We start from the raw sequence: 16,172 nt of genomic DNA on the forward strand, positions 1-16,172 counted from the left end.
GTGAACACAAGGAGGATGTAACAAAACAATGTCCGTACTTCTGCATCTTGCACTTCCAATGACAACACCATCGCAGACAAAAACCCGGTTGTGTGCTCCAGTAGGTATCTGAGTTACCTCACACGATGGGGCTTATTCGATTAGTAACAGTGGAGGTACTGCAGGCCTAGGAAGCTGTTGAGGTGTGCGCTGAGCCCTCAGTCTCTCCCTTGTTATGCCGGATTTCGTTCACGTTAATAAAGAATATTACACCTTAGTGTAATATTTAAAGGAGCATGATTCTACATCAGGCTGTTCCTCTGAAAGTCAAATTTGGGCCGCATCCGTCAATCCCCACTGCCGAGTATAACGGGCCGGCAGGCCTAAGCTGAGTTACACCCTCAAGTAACTTCGCTGACGCTACAGAAATTCAAGTATCTNCGGGCCGGCAGGCCTAAGCTGAGTTACACCCTCAAGTAACTTCGCTGACGCTACAGAAATTCAAGTATCTCATCTGATTCGGCAGACGACAAAGGCCAACAAGCTTAAAGGAAGTTTTTTCTCCAAAATTGTTCTGCTCTAATCCCCACTAGACCCGGCACTGCGGCTCTAGGGGCTAGGAGAGGAAACGGCCTGGCATGTTGCAGCAACATTTTGGAGCAAGTCTCATGCCAGCCTCCCGTGCAGTCATAAGACCACACCGCTTTTTGTGAACAATATCTAGTAAGCCCATTAAGTATTTACTCGATAAATATCAACATTGCACCTTCATCCGTTTCGTTGTTCAACAAATCCTCACTCTTGCACAACAAGCATGGTAATGTTGTTGTGATTGTTGTAAGTATTCACAACACAAACCACGCTACAGTAGTCCTGTCTAGACGGTACGTTCAGCAACGCAACGTGAGGATCGAAACGAGATACGGCATAGTTGGGTGACCAAGGGCAACCACAGGTCAATGTAAATGGCGTTCCTTGGTAAACCATAAGAAACAGTGTTCTGGTACTGTGTAGAGCCCTTCGCCGGATGAGTTTCTCGAGGATCCTCAGGCGCGACTCCGAGGTGCAGAGACCCACTGCGGCAGCTGGTCGGCTGCAGCTGCTCGGCTGCAGCTGCTCGGCTGCGATAACCTATCAGGTAAAGTGCAGATGTGCGTAAGCTTACCATGGCCATCTCCAAAGGGAAGCCATCGACCAGCATAGATATAATGGTGAGTAAGAAATAAAATAATGCCATCTAGGAGGAGGGTCTATATCTCCAACTAATGTAGTAAAACTCACATCTTGTCGTGCGCATGCACTACGCCCGCTAAGCTTTCACCAGCACCAACAGGCTAAACCTGTCAGGGGGCTGCACGCGCCGTACCGCCGATGTTGCTGGCCGGATCCGCGGACTGCCCCCGGGGAGTCTCCGAAGGGGTCTTCCGGTCCTGCGGCCCGTTGCCCCCAAAACATTGTTCTCTTTGATTTTCTGTGCACATTGAACATCAGTCCCCTCTAGTACGATCCTCTCTTTATGTGTAACGTGCGTCCCACCTGGACGCCTTGCGGTTAGTCTACCCTCCACCAAACTATTATCGGGAGTGCAACTTCTGGTGCGCTATCTCTCTGATTACTACGATACTAACATGATTCTCCAGTCCATTCTCTACTGATTGGTCAGAATATTGATATTGCTGATAAAATTATGGGGTGAGTTTGTACGTTCCGGAAATTTCAGTGTTTCGTGGCCTGCCCTGCTGAGCCCGTTACAAGGATGCGGTCCTCCTGCAGCTGGTCGGCTGCGACTACCAAACACCTGAAGCCTACCTGTGCGCGTCCTAGCATTGATGGATCTAACGGAAAGCAATAAACCAGGATAAATGTGATTTTGACTAAGAAATGCAAAATACTAACTAGTAAAAGAATCAATAACCCCAGTAAATATAATGAAACTGGCGCATTGTAGTACTGGCGCACTGCAGTCACGGTCAGCCGATATCATTGCTGTCGTCTGTCCAGACTGGCAGTCTTAGCTCATATCGTCCCCTTGAGTTCCCTCGAAGAATGTTCCATTTACGTAAAGCTACCAATTCTTAAGGAAAATTTAATCTGCAACGAAGCAAAAGGAAAGAAGCACCCCTCTGTGCCTGGCTGTGGCGCGGTGTGGCCGTTCGCCGGCATCGACCTGCGCTGGCTGCCTCGGATGCNCAGCAAAGCAGTTCTTGTGATCCCCATCATTCCTGAGATTTCCTGAAAAAGCATCTTCCACTTTATCCTGCTCCTTTGTCACAGGACCTTTTCCAACAAACGCGCAGACAGCGTGCAGGATGGGGAACACCGCGAGCGCCGACGACAAGCCCAAGCGCGTTACTTCCAAGGACCTTCAATGCCATACATACGTCAAAACCTACAGAGAGGTAAGCATTGTTCTGCGTATTGTGAAAGATGCTGCTTAAAACAAGTAGGTGGAGGTTGTAGGCCCAAATATTGGCGCTAGCAGCTTGCTCGACGAAGTGTTGAACCACTGCTGGTGCTGTTACTCAGTTTCTCCGAGCCCGCAAGCGCCTAGAGGCTTCTGCTGCTAGCCCAAGTGCCTTTTTTCTTAATACCTTCTATTTCCACCGGCTGAGACCCAGCCGGGGTCCTTCGGGGCCTATAACACCGCTCCTAGTTGCAACACGGGCTCGGCACTGTTTCAGCATGCTGTGTATAATTGTGAATCCCAAGTCACGCGTATTGTCCTGTGATCTATTAGTGGAGATATGCAACTTCATCATTGACTCTATGCCGGGCGTTCTTGTTCCTGCGCTTATCTCACTTTAAGTGCACGTCTGCGTGTAATCGTGTATCTCAGGGCGATGCGGAACTGCCTGAGGACCCCGACTTCCCGAAGCGCCTTCTAGAGCAGACGCGTTCATATGACTTCTCCAGTAAGCATTCTTCATATCCACCCAGATCCTTTAGGGCAACCTACTGCCCCACTTCGTTGGCTCAATGTCAACTGGTATATCCTATATATTCCGCAATTTGACTTTTGCGCCCCCCGCAGATCAAGTTGGGAATGGCCATGGAACGTATATATTCTATCCGAACAAGGACAAGCCAAAGATGTGGGTCGGGCAGTACAGGTGTCTGAACCCTGACGATCTTCTGTGCAACCAAGGCTGCCCTCCGGATGCTTCAACGGCAGCAGCACAGTGCGGCGAAGCCGCTGCTGAATGTATAGACCCAGTTGGCTGCGGCTTGATGCAATATTGCATGCCAGTAAGCAAGCCAGAATTTACAGCATCCGCGCGTCTTGACTTTGTATGAGACCTGCTCTCAACCACTCCCCTCATCAATCCGTGTAGCAATGCACCCTAATCATAGCGCCGCTGTAACACCCACCCTTTTCGCAATTCCATTGGCCATTTATGAATTATTTGATCTGACTGTGGACACAGAGCTACCAAGAAAAACCCTCCAGAACCACTGAACTTCCAGGAGGCACGGCCTATGCCACGGCTTCATCCACGAATGAAGACCAAATGCGTATTGAGCAGGCGCAAGTCAACAACATGGCACAACACGCGTATGCAATGGCAACAGGAAACGTATATGCGCACGCAAACTTTGACCAACGCCTTTCATTTTACCAAAATCTCCACCGAAGCAACCTGCCGTGCACGCCAGTTGTATCGAGGACATACCAGGGAACCGAACCTCCCCAGTAACGCTCCCTATCAACTATGATGAGGCACCGAAATTCTCGCAAGATAGAAATCTCTGTACAGATGTGCAGCATTTTATGCGGCCTGATAAAAACAAACTGCCCCTTTGCGGTTGAAAGACCTCTAAGGAGTTTTTTTTTTGTGGGGGGAGGGGGGGGGCGGGGGGGATGTCTGCCGCAGCTTTAGCTGACGAGTGACCACTTTGGGTTGCACCTGATGCAAAAATTCTGATTTTACTTTTTCCGATTGCCTCTCCCTCGGTATTTCCGGTCACAAAGAACTTGCTCTGTTGAAGCGTTACACGTGATGCACGCGCTGGACCAGCGCACAGAAGAATGTGGCTGTGGGACTGAGTTCAGATAGAGAAAACCTTTTAGACGGCAAACTCAACTAATACAAACTCAACGGTGCGGAAGTGATGTAGGTCGTACATGCAGCTTTATGGCCCATTTAATAACATCTATTGAAAAGACACTCTGATAGGCAAGCCGGTTCCCCGGAGTTTTTCCGGTGAGCCTGGCGGCAGCTCTGCTTTAAATGAATTCTAGATGTAAAACAGCTGCTCCCTGACTGTTCATAGTGAGCTTCAAGCCGTCATTTAAGCACATTCCCGATCGCTACGAGACACCTTTTCAGGATACTCGCAACCAGAAGTTTCTGAAGTAGCGCTCTCAGTGTCAAATGCCCAAATGTACATCTACATATTCAAAGTCAGCAAACAAATGCGAAAGCGGGTCAAATCTCGAGTCACTCTAACATAGAACAGGGGTGAGTACGCACGACGTGTAGAAGTGGGACAGTGATCCTTGCCCACTGAAATGGAGCTTAAAACAAAGTCACAGTAAAATGCATCCATAGTGAAAAAGCATCAATATAGGCGCATGCCCACGTCCTGCTCGCTGCATGGACACTGATGGCCACAAAGGCTCCACCGCCGCCGGCCAGCTTGAAATCAGTCGGCTGAAGTTTACATGATAGTGCACTTGTTTCCAAAGCAACGAGGTTGGTCGTTTAAGCCAACTGCGCTGTGCTTGCTGCGGCGCACGCCAAAGCGATATCCATCGTCTTCATCCATTACTCGAGAGTGGTAGAGGGCACTCAGTCGCTGGTTGGTTTCGCGCTGTTCTGCCAGTTCCCGACGTAGTTCCTTAGTCTCCCTGACATCACAGTAACACAGGTCAGTGGCAAGGGCTGCATATATATATATATATATATATATATATATATATATATATATATATATATATATATATATATATATATATGATAGAAGTGCTTGGACCAGCATGCGAAAGGTGGCAAAGAAGAGTTCTGGCAACCAACACAGTGTGCTGCTCACTGCCTGTGGCGTTCCTCTTGAAGTGTTTGCTGCTCACGCTCATCCTCAAGCTCTCGGCGGAGTTGCTCAGCTTCGCTAAAAAAAAGAAGAAACAAAAGGACAGAACAACACAAATCATTCCCTGGACAACTCCACAACGGAGGCGTTGACGGGTAAGTCTAGCTAGGCATGTGTTTCGAAGTATGTTACTACGAGCGCAGTTAAAACTGCATTTCCTTACAAGTCCTTGTTCTGTAACTCCTGTTCAAGCTTCACCGCCTTATCACTCTTCCTCTCGGCATCCATCGTTTTTTGGTGCAGCAATGCAGCTGTGCGCTAAACAAAGCATAGGAATATACTTGTAACAACCGGAATTGTGAGGGACAACGGGGGATGTAACAATGCATGAACAGCAGTATATATATATATATATATATATATATATATATATATATATATATATATATATATATATATATATATATATCAACCACACGAGAAATGGACAAATACTTGGCAGCAGAGAGGTGAAGATGCTGTAAAACCAGTGCAAGAACTGCACCTCGGAGTCACGAGCTAGATCTTTCAGGGCGTCAGCAACGGCCTTTGCGCCCTTAGACAACAGTTGGTCAATATAGTCGTTTAAGACTCGCTGGTGAACATGCTGTGGGCCCCGCGTCTCGGCGTTGTACCTGTACCGCAAAGTACGCAAACTAGCAGCTCTTTGCCTCTCCCTGGAGCGTTAATACCCCTTTAAGACTAAGTTGCTAGGCAGCAGCTCAAGTGATTATTCAATCCTCAAAACTCTTGAGACTTGCTCCTGGCGTAGCAGAGCGAGGTCATCATTGAGCGCCTGTAGGTCCATGTACAACTTCCCGCTTATCTTCTGGTCTATGCCAAGCTTGTCGCTAAGAAGCTTTGCCTTCTGCCTGCACTTCCACTCCGCATGCCTCTGAAGACAACCCGCAGATCTTGTACCATGACTTAGCAACAGCGGAGAAGGCCCCGATTGCCCTCGTGAAGCAGCGACTAGGGAGACGAAGCAAGTTTATTCAGGCCGACTGCACTTGAGAAAAGCCCTACTTTGTTGCATATAGTGCGATCTACCGAAACGACAAATGCGTTGTGTGGAGCACAAGTACTACTAGGCATAGCACAGGAGAGACGAAAATGTGTCAGGTTATGTTAAGCACGTTTACTTACTTCGTTCTCCTCCAGCGCTCGCTCAGTAATTCGACGAAGCTTCTCCTTCAACTGCGTTTTATAGTGACGGAGGATTTCGTCGTCACCTGAACCCCCAACAACTACAGACAGAGATGAGCATGTGCGGACTCCTCCGAAGGAGCCAAGAAGTTGATACAATATCAGCTGTACGAAATTTTAGGGTTGTCAGGGCGAGTTAAGTAGGTCGAGCGACGGTTTCAACGCAACCAACTGACCAATTGCGTGAATCTTGAAGTGTTCAGAATACTTGCGCTGCAATTGTTCAGCTCCATCTTGCAATTCTTTTGTCGCCACAGGAAGTTTTGATTGGAAAGTATCCCTAAGCTCTTTAGTGAATGCGTCCTCGCATACTTGCTTCCAACGTCTGCACTCGTCATGTTGAATGGAGCCCAGGAGCCGGACACTCTCTGGAACCTCTCCCGCATTGATTCCCTCAACGAGCTTCTCCAATATTCTCGTAAGTGAAATGCCAGTAAGTGCAGTTCCATCCAGAGCCCTTCCTTTGCAATCGCGGAAAACACGGGAGCGCAATTGCGCAAGTCGTCGTTGGTAAAGGGGTACAAATTCAGAGACGCTGACAGCCTCCAGAGCCCTTGCCTGGGTCTGGCCAGAGGATGCCTGCTGCTGATGGGGTACGTATTGGCCAAGTGGTGAAGGGAGAGCGACGCAGTCACGATCATCGAACAGATCTGAGACCTCCTGGCGTGCCATGCGAATCTGAGGATTCTCCAAAGCTAGAGCCAACTTGCTGAGGTTTTGGTTATCCCTACTGAGGGTAAGGCTCAGCAGGGCTTCAAGATAATCGCCAGCCGTCAAAGGGTTCTGCTGTTCGTCTACCATGGACATGTTGAAGTCCTGGAGTACCCACAGCAACGCAGGGGCCCTCCAGCTGCTCGGAGAATGACAAACTGCAAAATTTTCACAACATAACCGCAGATAGAAGTCGGAATCAGTCGCGGCCTGTGCCTGTGCATTCGGAAAACACACAAACTACTGGGTTGACACATCGAATCTTGAAAATACCATACCAGGCTTCGAAGTCAAAGATGCTGCATCCGCCTTCCCTTTTGGGCTGGGAGATGCGGATGGGCCAGCATGAGATGGAGTTGGCGGCTTCTGGTCTGGCCGATCTACGCCTCCTGCATGGGTCATTCTTAACCGTTGCGTCCATGCCGATGCCTGCGAAATACCGAAGTGCACGCTGTACATTTCAGGATTCAGGATATGCACGTGGAAGCCCACACGTATTGCCTAAAGCAGCCAAGAGCAAAGAGCCATGCGCCTGGACGAGCTCACTGAGGCCAGGCTGAAGAGAGTGTCGCTGTCAACAGCTCCTCTTGTAACGAACACCAGAAAGTGAGAAACAAGCAGGGCCAGGGTAAATAAGCGTTGATCGTGCTCCACAGTCTTCCTCCTGCTCCTGGAGTCATGAAGAACCAACGCAAGAGGTGGTGGCTAGTTCAGCTACACCCATCCGGTAAGTTGGACTTTCTATTTGTACGCTACTTTCGACACTACGAAGGAGAGAAGGAACATTTCACTTACCCAATTCCTTCAAAGTCAAGGACCAGGTACACCAAATTGTCCTTGTCGCCTTCAGCCTCCACAGCAGATACCCAAACTCCTTCTGTCTTGCCTTCAGATTCGGCTCGCTGCACGAAGCGTGAGCCTTTATGCATCGCCGGAGCTGCCGCAGATGATCCGACAGCGAAGCCAACAGTACTGGACATCACGTCGCTGGAGAAAGAAAAAAAAGTCACAAGATTCCCCATTTGCTTCTTTTTGTAAAGACTACGATATGCATTGTGGTTACAACTCACTCGTCCAGCAGAAGATTTGCAAGTCCTGATTTTCCAGTCTGAAGCTCCCCGCATATCGAGATGACGGCAACAGATCTCGTCGAAAGCTCTGACAACCACCGGCGAGCCCCCTCGTCTGGAACCGCACAACGCAGGAGTAGTTTCTTGAAGTTGATGCAATCCGCATTCTCAGAAAAGGACCCTAGGGAATGCCCCTGCTCCAGTGTTACCAAGGGAATTAAGAGGGAAGTTGAGAAGATATTCTGACCAACAGTTAGAACTTCCTTGCCGTCCCATCGATTCACGTGGATAAGCTGCATGGGTCGCGGCTGACAGAATGCGCAGCAGCACAAGAATTGCTTGCACGATATGTGCAATGGCGGCAAGAGTGGGGATTTAACGCTGTCCTGAGCCACTGCAACGCTACCTTACCAGCATCTTCTTCTTTGCCGTCAACAGTCTGCTGTCCCTGCTATGAGCAAGCGGATTGCTCAGAAGAGCTGCTCCACGGTCTGAGGGAGCCTGTCCCCTCAGCGGAAGGCCCATGACCCCGTCGACTAACAACATTGGCTCAGTTAAACTCGTGATGGTAGAACGATCACTCTGGTCATCACTCGGGCTTTTTTGTTGTTCCGAAGCTGCACGTGTAGCGTCAATCATACGGTATTTCTCGTGAGGCAATGACACTGCAGGCACGCCATCGTCGCCTACCATTGCAGAGTCTGCCACAATTGGCGAAGCTGGGAACTGACGGCGGTAGTCTGCAACCAAAACAAGGATAGTCGCACAGAGTAGCTGTCCTGGGTGTGAACTTTCAACCATCATGCGCATCTAAACGGGTGGCTAACTTGGCGCAAATGCTGAAATATTCATGCAATCGCGTTGCCTCGGCCGGTGCTATTTAAAATGTACGCTCACATGACGTGTAGTAGTTCGTTGTTCCGCCAGTTACTGGCGACACAGTAGCTGCCGGTTCCGCATAATGAATTGCTGTGCACAAATAACGACGAAATTCTGCCACAATACACGATGAAGTCCCTGATAAGCAGCATCCCACTTGAAGTCACTGTACCGCTATACAAACGTTGTGGCTCCAGTCTGATGGATGTGGAGAACGATAATGGTGCGGAGCCGTACTTTCCGTGTAAGGATACGATGGGATATCTGCGGCAACATGCGCGGGGGAGGAATAGTTCTGGGGTGTGGCTGGCTGTGGAAACGAGCTCCTTGCAGCGTCCCGTCCGCTGACTGAACAGAGAACCATCAGGACAGTTTTGTGGCTTATAAGCATATGCAAGGATTTCAGATGGTAAAGGAAAAATGCACGAGGAAATTCTACTACAGTTTGCGCTTCTCTGCTCACCAGAAGGAAAGACTGCGGATGGGTAGGAAGTGCCGTCCGACAGCACCACTTGGTAAGAGCTAGAAGCTGGCATTGCTGACGATTCACCTCCTCCCGCCACAACGTAGCTATTTGCATACGCCTCTGGGAAGACAGAGCCAAGTGCTGAATGCATATAGCTAGAACGCCCGTGATCTTCCATTGTACTGCCAGTGCGTCGCTCACGAGCCTCAAACGCTATGCTACCGTCCGGGTTGCGTGTACTGTTTATGCCGACTTTTCCAATCCCGCTTCGTTTTTCACCTTGGGAAATATGCGGTATTATGGATGGCTGATCTTTTTTTTGTTGTCCTTGGATGCCCGCAATGAATGTCTCTAAACTTGCCGTCAGGTTAACGTCACTGTTTTCGGGGTCGACTGACCCCAGTCGCTGAACTGAAGATACGCTGACACCTCTGTGCCACTGGATATCTGTATTTTCTCCAACTGCTGACTTCTCACTAAACTTTCCTTCAGGGTACTTCTTGAAACCTCGGCGATGTTCTGCTTCGCGTTGCGGCGACCCAGGTGCATTAGTTGCAAATCCCGCCTGCCCAGTGGATGTGACGGAAGGGATGTCCGAATCTCGCGGCAATGGCGATACAAACATCTTCCGGCGTAGCCCTTGTTGCTCGCGGTGCTCACCCAGACCGCCCGCCGGGGATGCCCAACAGCAAGTACCCGCTTCCGCAGTGGGAAGGGAAGGCCAAACTGTGAAGATCTACCCTAGGGCATCATGAAAAAAAAACAGAACGCTTACGAGGTGCAACGGCCAGCAGCAGCAAGTAAGCAAACAGCAACCGGAATTATGTCGAACAAGACTCGTCAGTGACCGCGCGCCATACGAGCCCCGACTGCGGGCGCTTTCTGCAGGGATTAAAGAGAGTAAATTTAGTGTCTAAGAGCGTCTAAAATCGAGAGAATGTGTTCAGGTTTCCTAGCTAGGGGAGGCTTTTCAGACCGGACGAAACAATGATCCCTAGTTGGTCACTGACGACGCCTCCCGAGGTCCAGATGAACCCGGCCACCGAGCTGTCGAATGCACAGAACAGAAAGGGCTTCTCTTCTCTCTCGTGCTTATCTTATTAGCAAAATGGAGTAAAAGAAACAAGAGGATGATCCCTGATGACGCAGAAATGAATTGTGCGGATTTGGTCCACTCCAGCCCCGAGATGAACTGGCCCTGCCAGTAAGGGGAAAGAATTTAAGGACCCGAGGAACAAGTCAGAACATTTACACAGATATGTCCTGTTTGGGAGCAGAGCTTAAGGGAGGCTGCCAGGGTCGATCCAAGACGTGAGACTCAACGAAGCCCGTCTGCCATCAGTCTGCCAGCCAGACTGACATCTGTCCACGGCATGCTGACTGTAGTGCGTGAGCAATACAATGTATTACTTCTTTCAGCTCCGTTAGATGGATTAGTCTAATTAGTAGTCAGTTAGCCAAGTATTGGGCTTCATAATATATTTTTGCCAAGAGAGGGTAATATGTTAGACTGGATTCCACTCAGCTGCCGCCGGCACCAACAGGCTATTCCTGTCAGGAGGGTGCAGCCACCATACCGCCCCAGTTGCGGCCTGAATCCTTGGACTGCTTTAAGGGAGTCTCCGAAGGGACTTTCTTGCCCCGCGGCCCATACATCCCCAGAGCACTGTTCCATTGATTTTCTATGAACATGGGACATCAATTCTTCGTTGCACAAACTCTGTTTGTGCATATCACTTGCCCAATCCTTGCTGCTTCCAGTTTATCTTCCAGAGCATACAATTGCCAGGAGTGCGACTTCGGGTGCGTGTTCTTCATGATCACTGGGATTCTACGGCTAAGTGCCAACCTGTTCCTTTCCCACATGATGCGATATGATTACCATCGATAAAAATATAAGGTGCATCTAAGGGTTTCAGTAATTTCAGCGTCGCTGGACCTGCCCTGCCGAACAGCAAGGCATTACAAGTGGAGTCTGTTCCGGTGCGATCGCACAGGAACGGACCCCGCTTGTGTGTGCTTCAGTCGCATCTCCGCTTCTTCCAACCTTCCTTCGCTCTCTCCCAGCCATGTCCACCCTTTTCCGCTGCGATGCTTCTTGTTGTCGATAATGAACTCAGATCACTCTATACGTGAGCTTTCCGATAATACTGGTTCTTCGCCATTGGCTCCACCTGGTTCGGTGGCCGACTACCTCGAACAGAGCCCTAAGCGCTTGAAGATGGAGCATCATTCCCCTTCCGAATCCACACCGATGTCCACGGCTACGACCGTTAAAGGCTGGTCTCGCCCCCCGACCTCGCCTTCCCAAATCTTTGTTCTCCTCACGGACTATGCAGAGGGCAAACCCATGCAAATCCCTCGGGAGTTGGGTTCCAATGCGCCGGCATTCCTCCACTCGATGGAAGACGCCTTTGTGGCTACTGGCCACCCACCTTCCCAGTGGTGAAGAGAGCTTTTTCGATTTGTTGACGTGCAAGCCCGTAAGGCTTGGTCCAACATAAACCGAGAAGGTTTCGATGTCTCTCATTGTCCGGCACTCAAATCAGTTCTCCTGGCGCCCGCAGTAGCTGCAGCGCGCATCGGGTATACCGTTTCCCTCGGACGGGCGACGCTGCACGGTACAAGATGGACTTTGCCTCCTGTCTCCTCACAGGCCCAATACCGCCAGCTGACGAGCTCGTTTACATTTTCCTAGGCAATTTGTTCCCCTACGTGCTGTGCCCTCTGGCCGACCACGGAGATGAGACTTCTCACTCTTGGGGGCATGCGACGGACACCGTAGCTTCTCTTTTGGGCAGGTGGCGAATGATGCTCAACCAGGTACAGCGTATGCGACAGGAAGTTTTTGAGGTCCCCCGTGTGACAGTCCAGTCAGGAGGGTCGAACAATCCGTTTCGGCTGCTGCTGAGGCGTCCCGTTGCCGCCCACGGTTCGGGCCTCATGGTACCTCCACCAACGATGAACCTAATAGGCGCATTGGAACGACAGGGTCCAGTCCTCTGAGCACTTTATCTCCTCTGTCGCCGTGGCCTATTCGGCAATAGCCAAATGGCAACGCCTAGGCGCTCCCCGGGGTAGGCGTCCGAGGGACGCACAGGCACAGACAATGGGGGGGCTCATGAGTATTGGCATATTTGCTATTGGCGCCAATGCTATTCCTATTTCCGAGACGTGGCGCCAGGGACTCCCGGCACACAATCCCGTTGAGTCAGACACTGCATCACCGGTTCTCACCAGCACACCGAGACATCAGCCCCACCACCGATAGTTTAAGCGGGCCCCCATCAGGCGGCGAAGCCTTGCCCACCCCTGGCCCAGCCGCCAGTAGACCGTACCGTTGCTGACTCCACCTTCCCTCACTGGTTCTTCCTCCTTACGCCCTCGCCACCCGTTCCTACCGAAGTGGGACGCCTATGCACCATCGGTGTGTCCTGCTGCCTCCCAGCTTCCATTGCTGGTCGACCTGGCTCCGCCTTCTCGAATCTGGTGCGGCACGATGTTTTATCAGTGTACACTGCGTGCGGCGCCTCCGCTTGCCGGTAGTACATTTAGCCGCTCCTTTCGAGCTCACTCTGGCGGACGGTGGTCCCACTGTTGTGCAGCAAGAGATTCGGAGCCTTTCGTGGTCCAGTGGATCTGAACGTTTCTCCGATCTCATATCCGCGGCCCCACTTCTGCGTGAGCTCATCCTTGGTATGAAGTGGCTATTTAAACGTCGGGTACACTGGCGGATGGATGCTAATAAAATGCATGTTCACATGGGGGGTGCTTCTCATTTTCTATCGAATCGGGGCTCTCGAGGTGACTCATCATTCGTGGATCGGAAACTTATTTCTCCGGCAGAAAGGGCTTATCATATTCTTGGCTTCATGTGGCATCTATGACAGGAGATGATGTGGCGGCTTTTGCCCAGCCTTCTCAGAAGCATCCAAAACGGGGACGCCGCAATAAGGTTCGAGAACCCATTGAAGAACTCGTACGTCAGGCTCATGCTAATGCGGCGGCTGCTAGTGATCCTCTTGTGGCATTTAATCTCATCACCGCCTTGCCCTCTGCTGCCTTTAGCAGAACACGCACATCTACCTCGTTCTGGTGTGGTGGTATCTCTTTGAGTACCTTAGCGCCGGCTCCTACGCGTTCAGCTTCCCCAGCATCCCCTGCTCCCATACCTTGGTGCTGAATGATGAGCCTTCTCCTTGACCTACGGCTAAGCTGGAGTATTCGGGTTTCGATGAATGGATGCGATCACTGGCGGCCAAATAAGCTCATCCTGGCATTTTGTGAATCTCGAAGGAGTTTCGTCCGATTATCTCCCTGCTGTTCTCCCTCCCAAGAGGCCGTAAGAGAACCGTATCCTTCTTCTGCCCTGTCAGTTGCCAACAACGTCTGCGCTATACACGGTGTCACATGATGAGTTAACACACCACAAGCAGGAGATAGGAAAGCTAACTGACAAGGTTGGGTAGGGCCTACCTATTCTCCCTCTTGTTCTCCGACTCTCATGATGGATAAACATGACGATGGGTATGGCGGAAAACGAATGAGAAGGGTGGTAAATTATAAGGCCCTCAATGCTTTGAAAGTGGCCGCCGACTTCGCCCTTCCGCCTGTACAGACGATCCTAAAGATGCTAGGCGGCGCTCGTCATTTTTCTACCATTTATCTTGAGTCTAGTTTTCACCAGGTCTGAATGCCCAACGAGGATACCTGGAAGGTCGCCTTCCCTTCTATCTTGGGCTTCTTTCACTACCCTGTTATGCCATTCGGTCTCCACGGAGCTCCAGCGACTTTCCAAGCAAATATCAATGCCTACCTGCAGCCGTGGCTCGGTCAATGGGTTATAGCTTGCCTGGACGTTCTACTACAGTGCTTGTCGTCAATGTTGCTGTGACAACGCTCCGCAGGTTTGCTACAATATCCCAGGATCCCGTCCAGACGTTGGTGTCACGTCTATATGGATTTCGTTACGGATCTGCCTCGCACTCAACAGGGTGATGGTGCAGTTCTGGTTATTCTGGATTCCCTCAGCATAGTGTCCCACTGCATTACCACCTCCAAGATTCTCTCCTCAGAGCAGATGACTGAGTTATTGGCTGACTGTCTCATNATCCACAGACTGATGTACAGACAGAGCGTATTAACCGCGCTTAGTCTGTTTGAGGTTATGATAGGTGAAAACTTCATAACAGCAGCGTATTTGGATATCGTCGGTGAGATCCCTCCTACGCTTACTCCGCCTATGTCTAAGCTCTTCCAGCGCCTCTGTGACCGAGAAAAATCTCACGTCGTGCAAGCTACGTGGTCTCAGAAGCATCATGCAGATTCCCATGGCCGGGATGTCGTTTTCCAGCACGATTCTAGAGTGTAACTCAGCAGATGCAATGTTCCTCCCCAAAATTCGTGTTCGAAGTTCGAGCTGAGCTTCCGGTGCCGCTCACAACAAAGGAGCTGATCGGTCAGGTGGCATATCGTTTATCCCTTCCCCCTTCCCATGAGTGTCACGATGTTGACGGAGGGTGTGAGAAACTCCCCTTCAGAAGGGCCAGTCTAAGGAGAGTTTGGGGCCTTAGGAATCACATGGCCCTCGGAAGTCGACCCTACGCACGTCAGTAGATGCACCAGCCGCCGCCAGCCGCTCTGCATCTTGTGATCCCAACGACAACACAAACGCAGATGAAAAACACGATTGTGAGGCCTAGTAGGGATCCAACTTCCCTCACACGATGGGATGATGCGAATCTATGACACTAGAGGTACTGCGGGCCCAGTAAGCTGATGAAGGGTGGGGAGAGCCCTCAGTCCCTCACATGCAATGCTGAGATTTGTTCAAGATAACGTAGAGTATTTCCCTTTAGCTTTACGCATCATTGGCTTGTATCTCTGAAAGACTACTGTGGGGCGCATCCATAGAACCCCACAGCTGAGTATAGCGAGCTGGCGGGCATTAGCTATCATACTGATATAACAACATAACAAGCTAGCAAATGTTAAAGGAAATTACTTCTCTCAGTTTCTTCTCCAAAATTGTTCTGTTCTGCAGCCCCACTAGAGCCGGCACTGCGGCCTTTGGGGCTGCGAAAGGAGACGGCGTGGCATGTTGCAACACCTTTTGCACCAAGGCTCATGCCAGCCTCTCTTATAATGATACCAATGTCACTTCTTAAAGAATATTTAGCGCATTCACCAATGTTACTACCCAATGCACATCAACAAGCACTCACAGGCACTTCGACATTTCATTATACCCTCACTCATTTCACAACGAGCACGACAATGTTGCCGTGATTGTAGCGAATANCGCAATAATTGGCTGGTCTGAATCCGGTTCGAGCCCGCTGATACGGTGAGAAATCGCATTTCTTCTGTAAGGCCACGCACAACACCGCTCGCATACTTGAGGGAGAGTCCCCTGCCTTTGCTGTGGACTGTCGCGAATTGCGATAGACTCCAAATATTAAGGATGCTAGTTCCCGCAAACCACTAAACTTCACTCCTGTCTCCATGAATCACGCAAAAATTCTCTAAGGTAATTGACAAAGTTGTACCCTCCCCATACTCGAGGTGAGCTGGGGAGCATCAGTGATTGGTATATTTTGCGTTGCTTTTCTGGAAAATCCAGGGAGTAGTCTCATTGAGAAAAGGGAGTATTCCTACTTTTCCCAAGGAGTTCCCTCTTCCCTAAATAGAAGCCTCGTTGAAATCGTTTTATTGTAAACGGAGGAAGGTACGCTGTAGTCCTGCTAGATTTTTTGCAAGGTATTGCGGGGTTTCATATTGTGTGCGGAGTTAGA

The 16,172-nt window shown here is 50.3% G+C and overlaps 4 protein-coding genes across 4 annotated transcripts; 2 read left to right on the forward strand and 2 right to left on the reverse strand.

Annotated features, from left to right (window-relative positions):
* Nucleotides 1–2,288: 2,288 nt before the first annotated feature.
* On the forward strand, nt 2,289–3,674 carry EMH_0080130 (uncharacterized protein; the record flags this gene model as incomplete). Its single annotated transcript, XM_013494195.1, has 4 exons — nt 2,289–2,378; nt 2,816–2,891; nt 3,011–3,225; nt 3,405–3,674. 4 exons carry the CDS (start codon nt 2,289–2,291, stop codon nt 3,672–3,674), a joined length of 651 nt encoding a protein of 216 aa, XP_013349649.1.
* A 964-nt stretch (nt 3,675–4,638) lies between these two features.
* On the reverse strand, nt 4,639–5,295 carry EMH_0080240 (uncharacterized protein; the record flags this gene model as incomplete). The annotated part of the gene is made up of 3 exons (XM_013494196.1): nt 4,639–4,828; nt 5,011–5,085; nt 5,231–5,295. The coding sequence occupies 3 exons, from the start codon at nt 5,293–5,295 to the stop codon at nt 4,639–4,641; spliced, it is 330 nt and encodes a 109-aa protein (XP_013349650.1).
* A 481-nt stretch (nt 5,296–5,776) lies between these two features.
* EMH_0080350 (guanylate binding protein, putative) lies at nt 5,777–10,003 on the reverse strand (the record flags this gene model as incomplete). Its single annotated transcript, XM_013494197.1, has 12 exons — nt 5,777–5,941; nt 6,193–6,278; nt 6,429–7,068; nt 7,237–7,392; nt 7,510–7,633; nt 7,759–7,950; nt 8,034–8,148; nt 8,281–8,341; nt 8,445–8,773; nt 8,931–9,002; nt 9,150–9,260; nt 9,376–10,003. 12 exons carry the CDS (start codon nt 10,001–10,003, stop codon nt 5,777–5,779), a joined length of 2,679 nt encoding a protein of 892 aa, XP_013349651.1.
* A 1,629-nt stretch (nt 10,004–11,632) lies between these two features.
* Nucleotides 11,633–13,581, forward strand: EMH_0080460 (uncharacterized protein; the record flags this gene model as incomplete). Its single annotated transcript, XM_013494198.1, has 6 exons — nt 11,633–11,823; nt 11,946–12,201; nt 12,479–12,588; nt 12,890–13,074; nt 13,269–13,357; nt 13,450–13,581. 6 exons carry the CDS (start codon nt 11,633–11,635, stop codon nt 13,579–13,581), a joined length of 963 nt encoding a protein of 320 aa, XP_013349652.1.
* Nucleotides 13,582–16,172: the final 2,591 nt, after the last annotated feature.

This window comes from Eimeria mitis, genomic scaffold, assembly GCF_000499745.2.
Source record: "Eimeria mitis Houghton genomic scaffold, Emh_scaff107, whole genome shotgun sequence".
Classification (NCBI taxonomy): domain Eukaryota; phylum Apicomplexa; class Conoidasida; order Eucoccidiorida; family Eimeriidae; genus Eimeria; species Eimeria mitis.